Genomic DNA, 24,471 nt, shown 5'->3' on the forward strand with positions numbered 1-24,471 from the left:
TGGAAAGTTTGAAATATTGCAAAATTAGCGAAATGTGACACAAAGACAAGAAATGAGCACATTCGTGTAGAAAAATGGCCCCAGTAGACTTGCTCAATGCAGGGTTGCCAAAATTTACAATATAATACATTGTATTATAAAAAATACAATATCTGCAGAGTTCAATAAAGCATAATGTAATAAAAATGAGGTGTGCCTGCATTTATAGATGATAGCTAAAGTCAAAGAATGTATAGAACAGTGAAGATGAAGAAAAAGAAGATATTAAGTGTAAGCTCTGAGGCACTTCAACCTTTAAATTTAGCCAGAGGGAGAGGAGCCAGCCAGTAACAATGCATGTATAGAAATATGTAGAGAAATAAGAGGTATAATGTGGAGTGTCAGAAGCCAAAAGTGAGGTGTGTTAAGAACAAAGGTGTAATAATTCATCTTTTCCAATCCTGAAAATTTAGGCAAAATACAGACAGAAAAGGCATTTCTTAAAAATTTACCAACCTAGAATTCATTGGTGATTTTAAGAAAAATCATTTTGGTGGAGGACAGGGAGATGGACAGATTGGAGACAACTGAGGAAAGTGTGACAAATGAGGAACCAGAAACAGAGCTTAAACAATTCTTTAGCCATGAACGGGAAAGGTGACTGGGCAAGAGCTAAGACAGGATGATGTGGTGAACAAGGGTTTTCAGTAGGCAGGAGATAGCTGATGGAAAAGAACACATCGAGAACTTGAAGATACTGCATTGGGGGATGATTGCAGTGCAATGTTATGTCATGGCAGAATGAGGTGGGATTGGGAGATAATGCTCATAGATAAGAAGAATTGCTGGTCTGTTGTAAAGTTAAGCAGAATATTTTAAAACATACTATTAAAGCTAAATGTCAGTTCTTAGCATCACAATGAAATCATGAAAACCTCGAAGTTCCTAAAAGGAATCTTCCTTGTTACAACAACAAAAACCAAGAGAAGACACTGAACTGACTGACGGCAGGGAGCAATATTGATTATTCAAAAATAAAATCCAGGTCCTGACTTCAAATCATTAAAACAGAACTGCCTATTTAAGAACTTTCATTTGCACAGTCCTATTAATTTTAATGCCTAAAGCAGTGTTAATCGCGTGACTCATATCAAAAGATTTTAAAAATTGCTTTGTTAGAGAATGTAATAGACTTGTAGTTAAAATTTTCACTCTTTTTCAAAGATTCATAATATTTGGCTAGTTTCATTTTTTTTCTTTTAAAAAATTACACACACACACACACACACACACACACACACAGTCACTCCTATCTCCCTCTCTCAGAGAAAGTTTGAGATTATACAGCCACATTTGTCAGAGCTGAGCTGTGCTAACCTCTGTCATCCATCTGTTCTGGTTATATTTTTCTTCCCTTTCCTCTCTACTTTTTTTCCCATTCTCCCCAGCCTTTAAAAGAAAAAAGTTGAGAGGAAAAAAAAAATCACCTCTTTTTATATTGAAATTTAAGGTGGAAGAAAAGTGGTTATAAAAGCATCTATCATCATAGCACGGACTTGCCAAGTTAAGTATTTAGGTTGGAAATCATGCCTTTCCAACTGCTTCAAAACAGGAAGTATCTCTGCTAAGTGATAGATAGCTCCTTGCTGCTGGAAAGGAAGGCCTCTTTTATATCTTTATACATTTTTGAGCAATAATAAATAAGTTCTACATTTTCATACATGCGTGTATGTGTGTGTGTATAATGCAGAAATCCATTTGCAGTGTTTATGCATACATACATACCTCTGTATATGTAAATATATGTTAAAATACTTTCCAAGGCTTTAAACATAGAATCTCTTCTCATAAGCCAGCCCAGGCACATCTTATTCAACAATTCAAGGAAAACCTTTGGATCTGTCAGAAACAGCTTATAGATTAGCATTAGGTGATTAATTGCCAGGAGATTCTGGTTCTATATTTCATTGTATATAATTGTTATCTTTTCTAAAGATGTTCTTTTATTAAGCTCCCATCATAAAAGTGGAAAATGGACAATTCCTGATATTTAGCACTTCTTACAAAAGAAAGAGGAAAACTTTAATAACACAATCCACTGACAAAGGCATATCTGTCTTGGTTCCAGACAGTTTTCTCTCCATTTGTACAAAAACTTTAATAATATTTTAACTTGCTTAGAAATTAGTCTTGGGATAGCAGTATGGAATCATGGAATATAGTTTGGTTATAAAATCTGATAGTATGGAATTAAACCTTAGTTTACATTCCATCTTTAATGCTTACTGCCCCTCTGACCGTTTGCAATTAACCTTTTCAAACTTTTAGTTCCCTTTTTGTAAGTAGAGTATAAGACTACATATCTCCTTTTGAGTGTCGCTGTGAGGATTGCACTAATTACCATAGTAAAGCACTTACTACAGTTCTGAATATACAGTAGGAACTCAATAACATTACCATTTTAAACATTACTAGTTTGCTTATTCTAAGCTCTGCCACTTAAACATGTATTACTCAATATCAATTTTAGCTCTGTGGGCCTGTCTTCTCAATAAATACAGGAGTTTAGAAATGGAAGAATTTTTTGTGAGACTAATGTCCTTCCTGTGATTCTCTAGTTATCTTCATGTCAAATGAAGAAAAACCATTTTCATTTTATATACAAATTATTCTTATCCCCATGACTGACTAAGCAAGAATTTGGCTTTTGTCTGCAGTGTAATTTTTGCTTTGCTTTTGACTAGGTATTCAGTAAGACTTCTTTTGGTGTTGATTATGGTCTCTAGAGCGAGACTGCCAATATTTCAATTCTGGCTCCCCACCACTTACCAGCGACGTAACTTCAGGCAAATTACTTGACCTTTCTTTAACTCAGTTTTGTTATCTACAAAATGAGACTATTAATAGTACCTCACTTATTGTGCTGTTGTATAGATTAAAAGAGTTTTATGTAAACCCATTCATGAATTTTATCCAAAGGAGTTTGAACAATATTAAGGAGATTGTACATTTCACATGCACATATTATTGTTGTTAATCACTGTCATCATGCTAGAATAACCTCAGTTGCTCCTTAATCATAGCATGGGAGTCCTATAATAGATGGATAAGGGTTTGATGATCTGAAATGCAGTTCCAGAACCATAAAGTGTATGTATCTTACTAATGACTGAGATCTCTAAAGATGCATGTACATACCAATAGAGTGAGGGAAGAAAGTATTAGAAACATATTCATGACTATTTTATGTAGCATTCTTTTTTAATGTACTCTTGTGTGTTGTATTACAATATATTAATACAAGAATACACATGTATGCTTTCTAAATAAACATAAAAATATTGGGGAAAGTGCTCACATTGTTTTTACTAATATAAATGAATGATCAAAAAAGTTTGGAGACAGCTGTCCTAGGAGACAGTTTCTTCCAAAAGTGGTGGTAACTTGACATCGCCATCAGTCTCAGTTGTCTACCCTGTACTAGATGGAGATGAACATGTGTTGAAGAAGCAAATCAAACTTTTATGACTCCAAAGAGTTTGGAAAAACCACAACGAGTAGTCCTTTACTAAAGATAGAATAGTGTAGATTGAAATCCAAGTTATTCTGACTATGTCAACTATGTCAACTACTTGATATGACTGAATAATCAAGTGTTTGAGAGATATCAAATAAATCAGTCCTTTTCAGTACTCATATTTGGACTTGACCATGGAAGAACATGCTGCTGTTCTAGTGCACAAGGACTGCAAAACCACATTCCTATAGGATAACCAAATTCCTTTTCTGCTTATGTTTAACAGCAGTGCGACTGGGCTTTTCTGATAGATTTTAAAATTTTGGTTATAAATACTGTTACCTCCACAGAAGTAAGGAAATTTTTGTATTTTAACTATTCTGCTTAGAACATACCACAAATAAAATCAATAAATTGCTTTCTCAAGTGAATACATTTTTAAAGCAGAGTTACCAATATTTGAAAATAAAATGAATTTCTTTCTCTCTAAGAAGTTCTCATAATGGGTTGATATGACCCATGTATTAGTACATAGATACCTAGGAGTAAATGCCCCAACCTTTTTTGGGGAATGTATTTTCAGGGGAAATCTGATAGATACACTCTCCTGAAAATACAAATACAAAATTTAGCCTTGTGTTTCAAGGGCTCATAGATACTCTTTTCCCTAAACCCATCCAAGAACCTTTAGGTAACTGAGATCTTCTGGATCTGAAGGGGATGCAGCTACATATGCACTCTAACCCACAAGCCACCGTGTCATCACTGCAGTTTATGATAAGCTTTCTGTAAACCCTTCATTTTCTAGGTTTTACTTCAAAAGTCATTGATGCAAGTCTTAATTATATAGTTATGTCTTGTTTATTAACACTTGAAATAGTGTTAAAATGATGACATCTGCATTATCTCTTTCCTGTGTGATATTGGCTTATTATGTTTTAATTATATAAATTTTTAGGAGGCCATATAAGTTATAATCTGAATCTTCCCAAAGATAGATTGTCTTATATTCTGCCACAGAATTAAAATGACAAAAATAGTGCATCTCATAGCAAAGATATAGAGAAAGAGTTCCATTTTACAGATGAGAAAGCTAAGACTTAAGAGCAGTTAGGGTGATTTGATTCATTTTTTGGGTAGGTGACTAAGTTCACCCATGAGGCTTTTTTAAACTAACTTCTACAAGCCATACCTCTCAAAGTCTAATCTAGGAACTTTCTGTGTCAGAGTTAGCTGACAATCTTATTAAACACGCAGGGTCTGACCTCCCCCTCCAGACATACTGAGTCCAAATGGGGTGTAAATGGGGAACAAGACTCTCCTAGGTGAGCAGATAAGCCAGGTGATTCCTGTGTACATTAAGGTTTGAGAAACCCTGAGTATTGATTTAACCTTAACTGCACATTAGAATCAAAGAAAATAATTTGCTTGGCCCTAGACTGATTGACTATCACTGGAAAAAGGAGCTGGAGATAACCTAGTTTTTTAAAGTTCACCAAGTAATTGTGATGCATAATGAAGGTTAAAAACCACTACTCTAAATGATTTGGAAAGTTGTTCTGATGGTAAATATTTTAGACTTTTTAGGCCACATCCGTTCTCTTGCAGCTACTCAACTTTGCTGTCTTAGAACGAAAATAGCCATAGATAATATGCAAATGGCTGAACATGGCCGTGTTTTAACACTCCATTTACAAAAACGGGTGGTGGGACGGATTGTAGTTTGCCAAACCCTACAGAGGAGGGGTATGGTCCCTGCCATTGGCCTCAAAGGTGCTGTTAGACTGTGTTCTAAATGTAAGATCCTTCTAAGTTGTTTGAAGTGAAGGTGGAAAACTACCCCATTAAAATTCAATTATAGGCTGGGCATGATGCTTACTCCTGTAATCCCAGCACTTTGGGAGGAGGTCAAAGTGAGGCCACTTGAGGCTAGGAGTTTGTGACCAGCCTGGCCAACATGGCGAAAACTACGTCTCTACTAAAAATACAAAAATTAGCCAGATGTGGTGGCGCATGCCTATAATCACAACTACTTGGGAGGCTGAGGCATGAGAATCGCCTGAACCTAGGAGGTGGTGATTACAGTGAGCTGAGATCATGCCACTGTACTCCAGCCTGGCTGACAAAGTGGGACCCTATCTCAAAAAAAAAAATCAATTACAACCAAGTGTGGCGGTTCATACCTGTAATCTGAGCAGGAGGAGCACTTGAGTCCTGGAGTTCAAGACCAGCCTGGGCAACATAGGGAGGCCTATCTCTACAAAAAGTAAAATATTAGCCAGATGTGGTAGTGCACACCTGTGGTGTTCGCACAGGTGTGGGAGGCTGAGGTGAGAGGATCACTTGGACACTGGAGATCAAGGCAGTAGTAAACCATGATCATGCTGCTGCTGTCCAGCCAGGGCAACAGAGCAAGACCCTGTCTCAAATAAGTAAATAAATAAAACTCAGTGAGTAATGAAGCCAGAATTTTGAACTGTGAAATAGTAAGATTTTTAAAAAATGACAAACCTCATAATATGTATTATCAGAAAAGGCATCAGAGATAAGGAAAAAGAAAGGTGCACTGAACACCCAAAGTGGGACTGACGGAACTCAGAAATGGGCTAGGACCAGCCCAAGAGAAAGAAAATGAAAGGCAAAGAAAAGATTAAAACAGCCCTGCTGCACTCTGGTGGGATTAATAAGAAATAGCTTCTATGTCTTGATATTTTGTACCTTAAAAAAAATTGACAGGTGGCAGGAAGAGAAAACAGAAACAATGTCCCTTTGGGGTGAGAAACGGAAACACCTTGTGCATCTCAGAGGCTGTGGAAATGCTGATGAACTCTACAGGTGCAGGCAGGCAGGCAGTATGCATAGCTCACCTCACCGCTCGGCATCACCACTGTGCAACTCATCAGTCCTGTGGTGCCTGTTCAAGTCACATCATATAAATCTGTCCTACTGCACCTGTATCCTTAACATCTAATAACTTTAGCAAAGAATGTTGTTTAATTATGATTGAGAGGGAAAAGGAGACTTCGAGTCAACAAGAAAATCTTCGTTTACATTTACCATATCATCCATTCTTTGTAGTATATATTAGAATACTTTCATTTTAGGTTTTTAAAAGTCGTTTATATGTAATGAGTTAAAAACCTGAGTTATCCGGAAACACATATTCTGAGCAACATGTTTTTGGTACCATCTAATGTCTTATATATTTCTTGTCTCCGTGCTTCTATATGCCTAGTAGGTGTCTGTAGGTAGATCCCTTTACATTGTGATTTTTTTTTAATTGGGAAAAATGTATGTCATTTGAATATCTTACGGTTCAGTGGGGGTATTAGAAAACATAAACAACTGTTGTGTGATGTGTGCAAAAGAAATGTGAACAATGTCTAGGAGTAATATAGGGAAGAAATTGACAGTTTCTTTGTGTGTGTAGAAGTGATTTAAAGGAATAACTAGAATTTTCCTGGAGTACATGGCCTGGGGGTAGGCAGGATCGTTCAGATAGAAAGATCAGTATTTATAAAGGTAGAGATGTGTGAAGGATACACTACTTTGGGGGAAGTGCAAGGAGTTCAGTATTGGTGGAAAGTAAACGGCCTGGAGGGGTTAAATAACAGGAGATGATGCTGGGAAAAGAAGCAGAGGACAGGTCATTTCTCCCTACAGCTTCTACCTCCTGACCCCCATTAAGAACCCATGGTTTATATATTTTTAAATATCAAAATATATGGGGGCCTTGGTTCTCTTTCCCATCCTGCGAGATGGCGGGTGAAAAAGTTGAGAAGCCGGATACTATAGAGAAGAAGCCTGAAGCCAAGAAGGCTGATGCTGGTAGCAAAGTGAAAAAGGGTAACCTCAAGGCTAAAAAGCCTGAGAAGGGGAAGCCCCATTGTAGCCGCAATGCTGTTCTTGTCAGAGGAATTGGCAGGTATTCCCGATCTGCCATGTATTCCAGAAAGGCCATGTACAAGAGGAAGTACTCAGCGGCTAAATCCAAGGTTGAAAAGAAAAAGAAGGAGAAGGTTCTTGCAACTGTTACAAAACCAGTCGGTGGTGACAAAAACGACGGTACCCGGGTGGTTAAACTTCGCAAAATGCCTAGGTATTATCCTACTGAAGATGTGCCTTGAAAGCTGTTGAGCCACAGCAAAAAACCCTTCAGTCAGCACGTGAGAAAACTGCGAGCCAGCATCACCCCGGGGACCATTCTGATCATCCTCACTGGACGCCACAGGGGCAAGAGGGTGGTTTTCCTGAAGCAGCTGGCTAGTGGCTTATTACTTGTGACTGGACCTCTGGTCCTCAATCGAGTTCCTCTGTGAAGAACGCACCAGAAATTTGTCATTGCCACCTCAACCAAAATTGATATCAGCAATGTAAAAATCCCAAAACATCTTACTGATGCTTACTTCAAGAAGAAGAAGCTGTGAAAGCCCAGACACCAGGAAGGTGAGATCTTCAACACAGAAAAAGAAATATGAGATTACAGAGCTGCGCAAGATTGATCAGAAAGCTGTGGACTCACAAATTTTACCAAAAATCAAAGCTATTCCTCAGCTCCAGGGCTACCTGCGATCTGTGTTTGCCCTGACAAATGGAATTTATCCTCACAAATTGGTATTTTAAATGTCCTGATGACCTAATTAAATAACTGATTACCTTTTTAAAAAAAAATCATAATATATGTAAATATCTAAGTTCTTCACCCTCAATCTACCTTGTGGAGACCCTTTTTAAAGAGTGAATTTTATAGAGATGTATGAAAGATTAATTTGCACTGTTTTCAGTTTACCCCTGTAGTTTTCCACAAAACAAATTCACTTTTTACAAGAGGAAGAATTTGGATTAGTGCTGGATACATACTGTTTTGACTTTGTAAAATGACTGTTTAATAGATATGGATGAAGAAAATATGCTAATTAAGTAACTTAAGTATGAGTGTATGTGAATGCTAAATTGTTTTCCTTCTGTTCTCTTCATTTAGTGCTCATCATCAATTGCTGCTATTTACTGTGGTTCATTTTTCCTGAACATCTGCTGTCAAATGCATCAAATCTTTTCTTGCACAGTGCTACAGGTTTTTACAGAGCTGAGCAAGCCCAACATCAGACAAATAGCCTACAGACTGATTGATTTATTTGTTTTAATACAAACATATATTCACATATTGACATACGGAAATCTGTTCTAAATGAATTATTTTTTAAAGAACAAAGAACATTATAACCCTAGTACCTAATCCTAGGCCTGACGCATAATAGATACTCAGCAAACGTTTGTGGGATTGAACTGTTCTGTGAAGCCTCAAACTGAGCACTAAAGACTCCCACAACTTTTCCAACTTTGGGGGGAAGTAATTATTTTAAATAATTATAATACAAATTGAATTACTGTTTAAAAAGCATCTCCAGCAGTTGAAAAGTCAAGTCATGGAACATTGTTAAGATCCAAGTTTTAATTTAGCAGATATTGTTCTCTTTGCAGAATAATTACAAATCTATTTAAAACAAGTTCTTTTTTTATCTCCCTTTGCACAATGGAGTGGCATTGTCAAAAGGGGAAAGTGTCTAATAATAAGTTGAAAACATTGGGCAGTTATACTTCAAAGACATCTCTTAAATTGTCCTGTTCAGGTTCACTGCCTCTATTATTCATGTTCTAATTTAGGTCCTCAAAATTGTATTAGCTTCCTAACTGGAAGTTGTACTTCATTCACTTGCTTCTTCTACACTATTGCCAGAGTAGTTTACTCTCTTAAACAGAAAATCAAGCCTGGCTCTTTCCTGATTAAAAACCTTCTGTGTCAGGAGATCGAGACCATCCTGGCTAACATGGTGAAATCCCGTCTCTACTAAAAATACAAAAAATTAGCCAGGTGTAGTGGCGTGTGCCTGTAGTCCCAGCCACTCAGGAGGCTGAGGCAGGAGAATCGCTTTAACCCAGGAGGCAGAGGTTGCAGGGAGCTGAAATCACGCCATTGCACTCCAGCCTGGGCGACAGGGTGAGACTCCATCTCCAGGAAAAAAAAAAAAAAAAAAACAAAAAAAAAAACCTTCTATAGTTTGCTGTGGAATTGTGAGGAACAAACTCCTTGGCATTGCACACCGTATGTAATATAATTGTATCTGTGAATTTTTTTTTTCTTAATCTACCTCCATATTCCCATGTTTCTAAGCATCTTCCACTAGTGCTTCCCAAAAGTTTTCATGACATGTCACACATACAATAACCAGATGATATCACTGTCTGTCGAAAGTCTCTGGCTTCTCTGAGCGTTCTGGCCCTTCTGAGATCTGAAGGAAACAATATCTTAAGCATACCTCTAATTCATTCCCAGTGCAACCATTGGAAAGGTCTGCCCTACATGTGACCACAGTAAACCTTTTGCCCTCCCAGGAATGGTTTGTACACTGCTTTCCTTCTTTGCTTATAGTATTCATTCCACCTTTTCCCAGCTTCTCAACCTGGTACATTTCTCCTCCTTGTCATTTAAAGCCCGGCTCATTTGGATTAGGGAAATGTTTCTGGAATTCGTTTAAGGATATGTGAAGCTTTTTGTTTCCAATTAAAGTCTTATCTTAATTAATTTTGACCTTTAGAAATTCTCTTTCCATTTTCAGACCCATTTATGATAACCTAATTTTAAAGTTACATCTACTGTACAATTATGATTTTGTTTGTAAAAATACAAATAAAAATCTCCCTTCCTTGGCTTTTTGGAAACAGTGTCTTTCTCCCATAAATTGTATTGCCCATGGTTTCATAAATACACATATGGGTCACTTATGTAAAGGGTGTGTGTGTGTGCATGTGTGTGTATGTGTGTATCACAACTACTACTATTACTAATATGTATCATTACTACCCACTTTAGCTGTACGCTAAAGTTAAAAGATCTCAAAGTATTTCATATGAAAAGGTTTACTAAGCTAAAAGTTCTAAGAGAAAAATTATGAAGATTGGTTTCCTTTGTTTAGCAGAGCCTATTGTTTATATTAAGTGTAATTGATCTTTTTGTTTGTTTTGAGACGGGGTCTCACCCTGTCACTCTGGCTGGAGTGCAGTGATGGATGACTTACACTGCAGCCTCAACCTTCTGGGCTCAGGTGATCCTCCCACCTCAGCTGGGACTACAGGCATGCACCACCACACCCGGCTAATTTTTGTGTTTTTCTGTAGAGGTGGGGTTTTGCCATGTTGCTGGTCTCAAATGCCTGAGCTCAAGCGATCTGCCCGCCTTGGCCTCCCAAAGTTCTGGGATTACAGATGTGTGCCACTGTGTCCAACCTAATTGATTTTGATCTCTTAACACATTCATCTCTTTCTGCTTTTCTAAAACAGTTTTATGTATGGATTAGGTAAATGTTTCTTGTTTTATCGCCTTAAATGATTGACTTTTAGTATCAGCATGAATCAAGTATAATTTGATTCACCTCATTTTATCATTTTTCTACTACTGCCTTAGCCTGCTGATCAAAACTTGCTGCAGTTAGTTGCTTGTGTGTTGATCTTTCCCTACTTTTTAAAGTTCTTAAAGGTAAGGATGTTTGTTAAAGGTGTAAGGCTTCTTTGTTTTCCTCATAGTGTTTTGCACACACACACAAAAATTGTCGAGTAGGTGTTTTTTAAGTTACTTTTAAGATATATTCTGGGTAGTTAAGACTTTGTTAATTCTAATTTGATATAAAACCTGATTGTTTTCTGATGCGTGTTCAGCAGATACTTGCCCAGACTGAAGTAGTTTACATTCTTTTTCAGTGTCCCAAAAGCTTAATAACCAAATAATGTAATTCAGAGTGCTCCTTGCATAGGTGCTCATGGATTTTACATACTACTGCTTATTTTATTAGTCTCTGAAGCCATTCTTCTTCCAGTGTAATTACACTTTTAAAAATTACTAAATTGCTTTTGAGATATTATGAAATTGTATTCCTGGAACACTGAGAATTACAAGCTTTAAAAGATAGCAGGTAAAGTCAAATATACAACAACATTTTTAAAAATTAGCTTTGTAACCTCTAGGCTGAGTAATGTGAACCCGCACATGGAAGGATTTAGTACATACAGAATGTTCTGGGCCTCTATAAGAGGTGATTCCTCTATCAAGTTTCTATTGCAGATAGCAAGCATGTTTCTTCTATCTATTAGGAAAGGGTTATGAATTGAGCATTTCAGAGGCTGTGGTAAGAAGCAGGGAGAGAAGGGGACAAGTAGAGAATTGTTAAATATCAATTCTTTTTAAATATTGAGATTTAGAAAGAAAAATCAAGAATCTGTATTTTGACTTGACCTTTCAATCCATTGTTCTAACCTCCTAGCTCATTGTTTCATTTATTAAAAGACCTTTAACATCTGCCATGTATTAAGAATTCAGAGATTACTAACATTGCCTATATTCAAGGATCTCAAAATCAAGTACTGAGGATAATTATAGAAGAAAAGTAATTATTACAATAGCATTTAATACTTGTTAAAGCATACATGTCATATGCCAAACACTGTACTAAGCACATTATATCAATATAAATATAAAAACACCTGCTGATTTGTGGAGACACACAGCTAATAAGTGATTGAGCTAGAATTTTCCTCCAGGTAAGCTGATTCTTTTGCCCTCACTTTTAACCTCACATGCCAAATTACAGGTTTAAAATTCATTTATGTACTTTGAAGAGTCATAGAATTTTCAGTAAAGGAGAAGACTTTTAATCTGAGACTTGAACAAGACTGGAGCTTGCTTGATAGACAAGGACATAAAATGTCACTCTGAGCAGAGGGAGAAGTATGTGCGAAAGCAGGAAGGCAGAAAGCAGCGTGTTGAGTTTTACTAAGTGGGTGTTTAGGTGCTCCTAAGCAAGTCCAAGTTCAAGTATAGCGTTTCAAATCTCTATAATTTTAGTGTAACTCCTATCTTATTTACATCTCCTTTTTTCTCACAGGGTGAGAAATACTATACTTGAACTTGGACTTTTTTCTTTGATATACAATTAAATGGTTAGGATATAGGAAGTTAAGGTATTTGCAGTTAGAATGATCACATTAGCTATGATGTAGATATAGTGAGGGAGAAGAAGGAAAGAATAAGACTGCAGGCAGAAAAACAACTAGCACAGCAATTATAATACTCTAGACAAACGATTATGTTGGCTTGATTTCACTGAGTAGACATTTATTGGGTGCCTTATATGTGCCATAGCTGAGCTTACAATGTTGAATAAAGTGAATATGATTCCTCCCACTACATATAGTCTACACTCTGTTGGGAAAGACAGACAGTAAACAAACATACAAATATACAATAAAGAAGAAATGAGTAGAAGTGACAGCTTTAAGAGAGATTTAAGTGGTATTAACGAGGCTTATGCATTAGTTGGACTCCAGAAGAAAGAGATGCCTAGGATGAATTCAAGGTTTCTTTGAGATAATTCAGAGCTGTTACCAAAGATACACCTCTCTCTGGTTTCTGGAACTATTTTCTCCATGAATCATTATTCATTGCTATGTTTTTATTAAAGTGTAAAGGCTCAGTGCTGCTTTCCTTTCCTAGAGGAAGGCACTCCCTATACACACATACACACCCTTGTTGATTATTTTAAATGAATGAGAGCCAATGAAACCTAATTTTTCAAGGTGTCTGTTTTAATACTTTTGTCTGAACAAGTATTTCTATGCTAATGAAATTAGATTTGAACATTTGATAGAACATGAAACTCTTAAGTGTTGAATTTCAGAATTTATAAAAAAGAAAAGGCAGTCTTATAATTGTGGTATGAGGTTTGATAGTTAAGGCTCCTTCATGTGAAGTACCAGAAATGTTTTGAGTCCTTGATATAAAGGTCAGAAGAAAAGAAGTATATTGGTTTCATAATAAACTAACACATGTTTATAGTAATGACTATGCAATGTAAGCTGTGGATATTTTGTCATATAAGAATGGCAGGGGATCCTAGAAGTGGGGGCTGGAAGTCCCGTTTAAATGGTCATCCAATATGATAATTTTTAGTCTGGGGCACACAGCCAGATTTCAGGTGAATTCCCTGGAATCATTTGCAAAATTGGGGATATTTTTGCAGATGTACAGTTTGCAGGGAAATTTTGTCAAATGCACATAGGTCCCTATAATTAAAGAGCTGCCTTCATTTTCACACATGAGGAAACTGAGGCTATTACAAGTGTAGAGACTTGCCCAAGGTCTTCAAGTTCTCAGAAATTGAGTTAATTCTATGAGTTGTTTTTTTTAAAATTTGTTGGTTTTAATGGAGAAGAGATCACAATATCCAATATGGTCTTGGAGCCAGAAGGGCTCATAGTATTAGAAAGCCTTGGCTTGTTTTTTCATTGACTTGTCATATGGTGATTTTAAAATAATGGAACATGCCATCATTAAGAATACATTCTTCCACCCTAATATCCCAAAACAGTATTTTTAAAGAAATTCTAGGAAGGGTGTTACTCTCATTCAGAGTTCTAAAGGAAGGAAGGCTCTTTCCTACTATTTTTTAAGCATAACTTTCACTGACAAGATCAGGCCAGAAAAAGCCTAGCTGGCTGTTAGCCCAGACAATGTTATAATCGTTGAAGTGTACTCAACCTGCAGTGCCCTAGGATAGCACAGCTAAAAATAAATAAATAAATAAATAAACACACACAGATGTATGCTGAGTGTTCCAGTGACTTAGCTGACATGTATGCTCTGTATCCTCTGCTCTGTTCTTTCAACTATTAGAAAGGAAATTTTAAAATAGCCTAGAATTTGTTATTCCAGTAGGATGAAAAGGACAACTTCAACTTTAAAAAAATAACCAAGCTCTCCACAGCTGTATCCCCAGCAAGTAAAATAGCCTGGCACATAGTAGATGCTTAATAATTTTTTTTGATGAGAGAATTGTTAAACTTTATTTTGTTAGGAATATCATATTTCAGAATGAGAATTTTGTTTGTTTATTGATAATAAGTGTCATGTAGTGTCGAAATAGTAAAGTTAAAAAGGACTGATTCAACATTTGCAAACCCCAGATTTCAGCCTAGTTTCTGTAATTTATTGTATGACCTTGGGCTTCATTTTCTTTGTCTTAATAGGGTAAAATAATGCCTAGTTCCCAAAATCTGGGAAATATTAAATGAGCTATGTAGTATGTGGAAAATGCTTCATAGATTCTTAAGCACTGTGTAAATATTAATGTTATTTATCTTAGATAATGTTTTCAGTTTTTGAAAATATGTATTTACTGAAATCATCTTTATTTCCTGAGTCCTGTATTTGTTTTAGGTAGAAAGAAGTGATTTCCATGATTGAAATGGAGTTTTGAATTCTTTGATAAAATACATTTCAAGAAAGCGAATCATGCATCATTTTTACTTAATGAATTAATGTTAGGTGTACAGAATAGTCTGCAAACAAAACTCTAATTTTTTAAGCAAGGAAAATAAATGTATTGCATGATTTTTTCCTAATTGACTTTTTGCCAGCTAATCTGTGCATAAGAATTGATAGATATTTGACAGATAGTCACCCTCTTCTAGGTATTATAACGTATACAAAAAGTATACAACAGCATTTTCCAAAGTGGAAATGGAAATGTTCCATGACTAGAGCTTGGGAATTTTTTTCTTTTTTTTAGTTTGGGAATTTAAAAGACAATTGTTACATACTACAAGAGGTTTCTCCCGGATATTTTTATTACCCATTAATGTAAGTTTCAAAAATTCTTTTATATAGAAACCTGTACAAACCTTCTTTTTTGTTTCTACACAGTGTTCCCCAAATTTATTTAAGAAGAAAACCCTTTTTTCCATTACATTTGTTAACATTCACTCAAGTATGTTATGAAGCACTGGTATGAGATATGATGGTTTTGACCCCGTGGATTTTAACTCTTGGATTTTAACTATTTGGAACTCTAAGTATGAAGATGGTGAAATACATTAAAACAAAATGACAAATAAATTAGCTATGAGATTGAAATGGTTGTAATATTTGTCACCAAATTTGTGGCCAAATCATAGAAATTGATCTGACACAGCTCATTAAATAAGTAAGTAGTCTTTCTCTTACATGACTTCTTATGTGATTTTTTTCCAAACTGCTTACTCAAAGATGATAATCTTTCCAGATAGAGAAAATTTGAAACTATCTTTAGTCCCATTAAATTTACTGATTTATAAATACAGGAATATAACAAATGCAAGTTACCACTCTTTTTAAATCCTTCTTATTTAGTTTCAGTTTACATACAATAATTCTATCAACTTATATGTACAAATCAATTAATTTAGACATGTGTAAACCTACAAAACCACCTCTGCAATTAAGGTGCAGAACCATCACCTTCATGCTTTTGCCCCTTTGCAGTTCATCTTTCCCTCTTCCTTAGGTTTCAGTCAACCCTAGTCTGCTTTTTGCTACTACAGATTAGATTGGGTTTTTTAAATATTTTATTTAAATATAGTAGTTATGTAGTATGTACTCTTTTATGTCTGTTCTATTTGACTCAGCATGATGAGACTCATGCACACTGTTGAGTGTTCAGTAGTCCTGAATTACTGAATACTAATCAACAATAGAATTGTATGACCTTGGGCCTCAAAATATATAATGGAATACTACTCAACAAATAGAATTGTTGAGTAGTATTCCATTATATATTTTGACTATGTACTCATAAGTTGTTAGACATTTGGGATGTTTACAATTTTAGCTATTATGAATAAAGCTACTGTGGGCCGGGCACAGTGGCTCACACCTGTAATCTCAGCACTTTGGGAGGCCAAGGTGGGTAGATCACTTGGGCACAGGAGTTTGAGACCAGCCTGGGCACCAAGGCAAGACCCCATCTTTACTGAAAATACAAAAGAAATAGCTGAGGCTGGTCACATTTGCTCAAGTCTGTAATCCCAGCACGTTGGGAGGCTGAGGGAGATGGATCACCCGAGGTCAGGAGTTCGAGACCAGCCTGTCCAATGTGGAGAAACCCTGTCTCTTCTAAAAATACAAAAAATTAGCCAGGTGTGGTGGCATGTACCTATAATCCCGGCTACTTGGGAGGCTGAGACAGGAGAATCGCTTGAACCTGGGAGGCAGAGGTTGCAGTGAGCTGAAATGGCACCATTGCACTCCAACCTGGGCAATAAAAGTGAAACTCCACCTCAAAAAATTAAAAAAACAGCTGGGCATGGTGGTGCACACCTGTGGTCCCAGCTACTTGGGAGGTTGAGAAGAGAGGATCGCTTGAGCACAGGAGGAGCCAAGATCATGTCACTACACTCTAGCCTGGGTGACAGAGTGAGACTCTGTCTCAAAAAAATAAAATCTACTATGAATTTCCATATACAAGTCTTTGTGTAGATACGGCTTTTTTCTTCTTAGGTGACTACCTAGGAGTGAAATAATTGGGTTGTTATGATGTGGTATGTTTAATTTCTTAAGAAGCTGCCACATAGTTTTCCAAGGTGGTTATACTATTTTATATTCCCATTAACAGCGTATGTAAGTTCTAGTTGCTCCATGTCCTTGATTGGTCTTTTGTATTGTTAGTGTCTTTAATTTTCATCATTCTTATGATAAGGTAATGGTATCTCATTGTGGTTTCAATTTGCATTGATCTGATAACTACTGATGTTAATTATCTTTTCACATACTTACCTCACAAAGGAACCTATATGGTTAGCAAGTTTAAGTTTTTAGCTCAGTTACTTTGGGTTGCTCTTATTGAATTATGAGGCTTCTTCATATATTTGGATACAAGTCCTTTGTCAAATATGCATATTGTAAATATTTTATCTCAGTCTGTGACTTGTCTTTTCATTTTCTTAAAGGTATCTTTCGAAGAGATACCAGTTATCCATTTTTTTCTTTTATACTTCTAGAAGTGTTGTAGTTTTAGCTCATACGTTTCAAGTTAATTTTTCAGTATGGTATGAGGTAAGGGTCAATGTTCATTTTTTTTTATATGGATTTCTATCATCCACAGTATCTTTTCTTAAGATAATTTCCTTCTCGAGTGGCTTAAAATCAATATGGACTTACTTTTTCTATTTTATTTGTCTGCATCTTTATCCTTTAGATACTCTCACACTATCTTGTTTCTTTAGCATTATAAGTTTTGAAGTCAAGTAGTGTAAGTTTTCCTGTTTTTAAAACCAGCCTGGGCAACAAGGCAAAACTCCATCTCTACAAAAAAATACAAAAATTAGTTGGGCATGGTGCTGTATGCCTGTAGTCCCAGCCACTTAGGAGGCTAAGGTGAGAGGATCACTTTAGCCCAGGAGGCAGAGGTTGCAGTGAGCTGAGGGCGCCACTTGCACTCCAGCTTGGGCAGGCGGCAGAGTGAGGCTCTGTCTCAAAAAAAAAAAAAGAAAAAATGCTGAGATTACAGGTATTATGGTGTATATTAAGCCACCATCCCTGGCCTTAAACTATATTTTAATAGTTATTTAAGGAAGTTACAAAAACATTCCTTTTGATATAATGAGTGCAAATTATTTCTACATTTTTGAAAAGAGAATAGTCATCTTTTATTTACCTGATAATTGCTGAGAAGGGACAACCTCCCATAAATATTCCTTTTCTATTTTCAACAGTACTCTTGATATTGTTTGTATCTGTGACATAGATTATAGAATCTCTGGTACTTGTATTATTTACCAATTATGAATAATATTGGATTATTCGTGAAATGCCAGACATCTTTCCATGGGTATCTTTGAGGTGGAATGTCAGTTCTGAGCCTGGTTAATTCATGTTGCCTCATTTTCTTTATAGGCTTTGATGAGGCCTGGAAGAATTGATAGAATCATCTATGTGCCGTTACCAGATGAAGCAACAAGAAGGGAAATACTGAAGCTGCAGTTTCACTCCATGCCTATCAGTAATGATGTTGATTTGAATGAGCTCATCCTTCAGACTGATTCATACTCCGGGGCAGAGGTAAGAGAGTTCCCTTCAAAATATCTTGGTGGGAGGGAAGCAGTGGCTTCAGGTCATTAAGCAAAATAAATTGCTTCCCGCCAAGTGTTTTAAATGACCATGTACTAAAAAATCTTAAAACAAGAAGTGCAGTACAGGCCATAGTCACTAAGTTAAATTGCACTTTACGTGGCTTCTATTATATCACAGTTGTTTTTTATTTGCTCCTATTATTTCTCAAAATGTGGTGTTCAGAGGAATAGCTTAATATAGTGAACAGACCACTAGACTAGAAGTAGATTCTTCCACTGGGCTTCTTAATACAGCAGTTCTAACCAATCACACACTTCTCTAACTTTGCTTTCTTTACCCATCAAATGGAAATGATGCTATAACCTTCCCTGCTGTTTTCTTATGGAGATCATAGAAATGAAATTAGGATATCATGAGTATAAAGGCTAAGCAAAGAGTGTGTATCATTATCATCTTTTTATCATTTTGCCAAGTTATCTCAATCTAGTTTTGTACTAAAGATTTTCTCACAGTAAAAAGGTATCTGCCCTCCTCTGAAGATAAGCTCTTGACAGGAACAGCAAGACGTCTGTGAAAATATGAAAATCAGTTTTATGTATGGCAGATAAACATTTTTTCCCTCCTTACCAACTCTTTACTTAAGCTATTTTTATTTACCAAATAAAATTCCATGAAATAATTGTGCAAGTTTTCTACCTGCATTTCTTAAGGAAAGGACCAACTATGTCTCTCAACACAGAAATAGCATCTGTCGTAACAATGAATGATGTGGATTTGTACTGGGAAATTAATATTTTTTTAAGTAAGAGGTTACAGATTATTTTTATTCTGAATTACTCAGTAGGCTAGGACTCTGCATTCTATTTTGCTTGCTATTGTTTTCATTTGTCTTATGTAAACACGGAAGAGATTACCGTATGACAGATCATTAGTGGTACTCTGAGAGGCATTTTGGAACTGGACTTAGTGTATCGTGCAATCATAGCTAATAACAACAGCCAAAATAAATACCAGATCTATTCATTGTTTTGCCCCAAGAACCGTAGATATAGACAGTCCCAAACTTATGACAGTTTGACTTATGATTTTTGGGTATAAAAGTGGTACACATTCAGGACAGTCCTCAACTTACAATATGGCTACATCTGGATAAATCCATATTACATCGAAAATAAGTCAAAAACACATTTCAAAAGCACACAAATGCATTTCTGATTTATTACATATTCAACCAATGATGGGTTTATCAGGACATAGCCCCCTTATAAGTTGAGGAGCATTTGTATTTGATTTTCCTCCTTTATATTTTTCAAGTCCATTGGAATAAAAAGCTATGTAGAAAGTAGCTTGAAAAGCAGTTGAAATGAGCTCACCTTTAACTCCTCTGAATCAGTGATCTTTGTGAGCATCCATAAAGTTAAAATGAACGTAGAGTTATGGTTAACTGACTGCTCCTACATTTCTAGAATTCAGTTTTTGATTTGAGACAAGGCTGGCATCATGTATATGATATGGCAATTTCAGAAAGCAGCAAGAGGAAGAAGAAGAAACCATAAATCTTTCACTTGAGTTGAGTGAACTGGAAGAGCAGTTAGCAAGATATAAATGTGCCTTTCTCACTTTGAAGTAATTCATGGTAGTAACATTGAAGTGCAAAACAAAAATAAAACCCAGAGAGATTTTATCTGGCTAAAAGGAAAAAACCTCCTTTGGTGCCAGCAGTTATTGTACTGGCTTGCTAATTCTTATGTAGTACACTTCGTATTTGATTTAACATCTAAGCACATTTATGATTAATTTTTATATCAGGCCTTCTGAAATTGTCACAGGAAAAGTAGCAGAAAATTTTGTCTTCCCTCAAATTATATTTTTGTGTTCCATAATGCTTGGGTTGGGGAGGGGATCCCATTGTGGTCCTATTTATAATTAGTATAGTATTACACTTTATAGAAATTTTGCTAACAGCTACATCTTAGTAGTTCTGTGGTTTCTAATTTGGATGAGGCAGGTTTTTTTCCCTACTGAGGTTTTTTTTTTTTTGGTCTGAACAGTTAGGCAGTTCACATAGGTATTTTAGGAAAACTATTATTATTTCTTCAAAGTCTTAATAAATAGGAGGTTTAGGACAGTTTAATTAAATAATGCTTAGATAAAATGTAAGGTTTCATCTCTCTCTGTTTCTCTGTCTTCACACGGAACCTACATGGTGCATGTTTAACAAGCACTTGATAAACTGTGGGAAAAAAAGATTTTAAGTTAGATTTAGGAAAAATAGACTGTCAGTTTGCATTTGTACAAGAGGAACCCTCTAACTTTCTGCTGTAGACAGAGCCATTTCCTCAGAGTTAGAGTGTCTCTGGCCACTTTGGGTATAAAAATGAAACTACTAAAATGAATGAGATTTCATAAAAATGAAATTTTTATACTAAAAAAATGAAATTTCCTCGCAGGAAAAATAGTATTTTATATTCAAGATTATATAAAATTAATTTTATTTAACTGTACCCTGTTAGCTATATGAACAAGAATTTGGGCAGGTAAGCCAGAGATTAGGAAATTCCTGGCATTCTAATTGTTTTTTAGAAACAAAATGTTGAAGTGTAGTGAGCATGTTTTATTTTTAGTGAAAAAGTTGTAGAGGATGATTAAGATGGAAATGATACTGGTACTTTTTTTTTTTTTTTTTTGAGACGTAGTTTCGTTGTTGTCACCCGGGCTGGAGTGCAATGTAACAATCTTGGCTCACTGCAACCTCTGCCTCCTGGGTTCAAATAATTCTCCTGCCTCAGCCTCCCGAGTGGCTGGGATTACAGGCACCCACCACACGCCCAGCTAATTTTTGTATTTTTAGTAGAGATGGGGTTTCACCACGTTGGCCAGGCTCATCTTGAACTCCTGACCTCAGGTGACCTACTTGCCTTGGCCTCCCAAAATGCTGAGAATACAGGCAATGAGCCACTGCGCCCGGCCACTGGTACTTTTAATGACAGAGAAGAGAAGGGGTTACTTTAAAAAATTATTTTCTTTTCACCTGGTTACTTATTTTGCCCAATCAGCATTGTACCATAAAAGCTTAGACTAGCTCTGTGTTTCAGATAGCAACTTCTGCTTGAAGTCGCTCCATTTTTCCTCCCTGAAGAGGGTATACAGAGAATTGAAGCACTTTTGTAAGCCTCAAGAGGCTCTCAAGAGGAAGTTTGTCACCAGCCGGAAGGGGAATACAGTCACTAGGGAGCAGCCTCTGAGGGGAGACTGAAGCAGTTTGCATCTTTTGGCCATCTCTGCCACCTGCCACTCATTGTCTCTGTGGCTGTGGCCCTCATTGTCTTGGCTTCTTGGCTGTAGCTCTCAGTCAATGAAAAAACCTATGCCATTTAAAGGCAGATGGAACTTCTCTTAGGAGGGAATAAGAAGTCTTTTTGATTATTGCTATTTTTTTGGCTTTGATTTTTGTTTTTTAAGTTATTTGTAGACTATTCAGCCTCATTTATTCGTCTTTTATCAAATTATCCTTGTTACTTTTGGAAGAGTTTTATCTCTAACAGGAAATCAATTGTCACAAATATATATTAAAAAAAGCAATAACTGGGCTTATTACCCCCATGTGTACTATTCTTGGGAACACAGGTGATGAGTAAGATGCATAATTTCTTCCATGTATCAGACTTTGCTGACATAGGCCAAAGACTGATATCTGTAAAATTGGGTTGAATTTTTATTCACATTTGGATATTATCCTCCTTTCGGTAAACCCCTTGGGATCACTAATTTGTGAGGGAATCAGGCCCTTTTTGGCCAGTTTGTAAACCTGCTCCCTTACATCTTCAAAGGCCAGCTTCAGCCAACTGGGGACACTGTGGTGACAGGGCAGAGCCAGTTGGGACAGGCCCTTCCCAGGAGCAGGCAGGCAGCTCATGATATGGCAGTCAGGCAGCAAAAAAAAAAAAAAAAAAAAAAAAAAAATTCTCCTTTAAAGTGTAAAAATTTGCTTACCATAGTGATTTTTCTATTGTAATCTTATGAATCTAGCTCTAGAAAATCTTTTTAAAGCAATGTGTTCAAGTTAAATACATTTCACACCAAGTTTTCAGAAATCTTTCACGTCATGTAAACTTAGCCTATTTATTTTATTTTTAAATGATGTGTCATGGCTATTTTGTAGTCTCTGCCTTCCTGGGTCTAATAATAGCACAAGATCTTCATGCCAGCTTGACATTAAAAAAATTGCCTTCCAGTTTGCCTCATTAATCCAAGAAGGGTCCTATTCACTATGCTTGAGCTGTTATAGCTAATAAAAAGAGAGCCTTAAATTACTTTTCAATTTCACTGATTAACAGTTCTTCTGACATCTCTCTTTCTCCCACACAGTGAAAATAGAAGGAGCAATTTAGCCTCTTAAAATGTCTGTACTCTTCCTACATGACGTCTCTTATGATAGTATTCCCCAAACTAAAACATTAGAGTCATTATACTAGAATCTGGTGTAGATTGTTTATCTCACCAGTCAAACAACACATCTGAGACAGGAATAAGGATTCTAAGGAAGGACAGAACACCATTTGGCCTGGTCTTAAGCAATCTACTTACTCTTGTTAGAAAGCAGCTAGCAGCAGTGTACCTGTCTCCAAAGTGAAGCAGAGCACCACAGTACTTAGTACTCTTCTGTAGACCAGGGATTCCCAACTTCCTGGATGTGGACCAGTACCAGTACCGCATAGCATGAGTGAGTAATGGGCCAGTGACCATTACCACCTGAGCTCTGCCTCCTGTTAGATCAGCAGCAGCATTAGATTCTCATAGGAGGATGAACACTGTTGAATTATGAACACTTAACTATGCATGCAAGGGATGGAGGTTGTGTGCTCTCTATGAGAATTTAATGTCTGAGAACAGTTTCATTCCAAAACCATCACCTCACCCCATCTCTGGAAAAATTGTCTTCCACAAAACCACTCCCTGGTGCCAAAAAGGTTGGGGATTGCTACTGTGGACTGTCTGCAACCTGCTTTTTCTGCCTAATCAGAAACTGCCCTATGAAAACATGCTGCTATCACCAAGTGGTCACCTGTTTTTATTCGAGATCTTCTTTGCTATCTCTCTATTCTTTCTTGTGTCGTTACACTAAAATTGTGTATCTATGCCAGAGAATTTCAAAATACTCAGTGCCCTGTATCTGCAGGTTCCATCTGCAATTTCAACCAACTGCAAATAGAAAATATTCAGAAACAAAAAAAAAACAATAAAAATAATACAACAACAAAAAGTACAAACTTGAAAATATACCATAACAACTATATGGCATTTACATTATATCAGGTATCATAGGTAATCTAGAGATGACTTATACAAGAGGATATGCACAGGCTATATGCAAATACTATGCCATTTTCTGTGAGGGACTTATGCATCTTCGGATTTTGGTATCTAAGGGGCTTCTGGAACCAGTTGCCCTTGGATACCAAGGGACAACTGTATTCTTTCCTTACGTGACCCACTGAAATAACTACTTTGTCATAAAGCCATAATGACTACCCCACCCAGAAATAGCCTATTCTTTTGTACTCTTTTACATTTATTTTTGTTTCACTTGTTTAGCTGTTATATTTTTCCCTGTGGCTGTTTTATTTTTTAAGAGACAGGGCCTCATTCTATTGCCCAGGCTGGAGTGCAGTGTCATGATCATACTTCACTGCAAACTTGAACTCCTAGGCTCAAGTGGTCCTCCTTGCCCAGCCTCCTGAGTAGATCAGACATGCCACTGTGCCAGCTAATTAAAAAAAAAAAATGTTGTAGATATGGAGGCCTCACTATGTTGCCCAGCCTGGTCTCAAACTCCTGGCCTCAAGCATTCCTCCTAACTCAGCCTCCTAAAGTCTTGGGATTTCAGGCATGAGCCACTGTGCCTGGCCTCTGTAGTTACTTTAATACGACCAGCTGCCTCATCTCCCCAAACAAAAATTCTGTAGGGCAGAGATCAGGTCTTGCACTTCTTGAAGTCTGGCAAAGTAGCTGCCTCGCACACACTCAGTGGGCATTAATA

General features: G+C 36.6%; 1 protein-coding gene and 1 pseudogene across 2 annotated transcripts in view; both read left to right on the forward strand.

Annotated features, from left to right (window-relative positions):
* LOC108314019 (ATPase family protein 2 homolog) overlaps window positions 1-24,471 on the forward strand; it is a 269,876-nt gene that overhangs the window by 185,533 nt on the left and 59,872 nt on the right. The window contains exon 6 of the mRNA XM_017542739.2: window positions 18,255-18,419. Within this exon, the coding sequence (XP_017398228.2) occupies window positions 18,255-18,419 (165 nt within the window). The remainder of the gene's footprint in view (window positions 1-18,254; window positions 18,420-24,471) is intronic.
* Window positions 7,240-8,153, forward strand: LOC108314026 (annotated as a pseudogene). The gene has a single exon (XR_001829312.1). The product of XR_001829312.1 is annotated as a 60S ribosomal protein L6-like (transcript).

This window comes from Cebus imitator, unplaced genomic scaffold (genome assembly GCF_001604975.1).
Source record: "Cebus imitator isolate Cc_AM_T3 unplaced genomic scaffold, Cebus_imitator-1.0 Scaffold146, whole genome shotgun sequence".
Taxonomy (NCBI): domain Eukaryota; kingdom Metazoa; phylum Chordata; class Mammalia; order Primates; family Cebidae; genus Cebus; species Cebus imitator.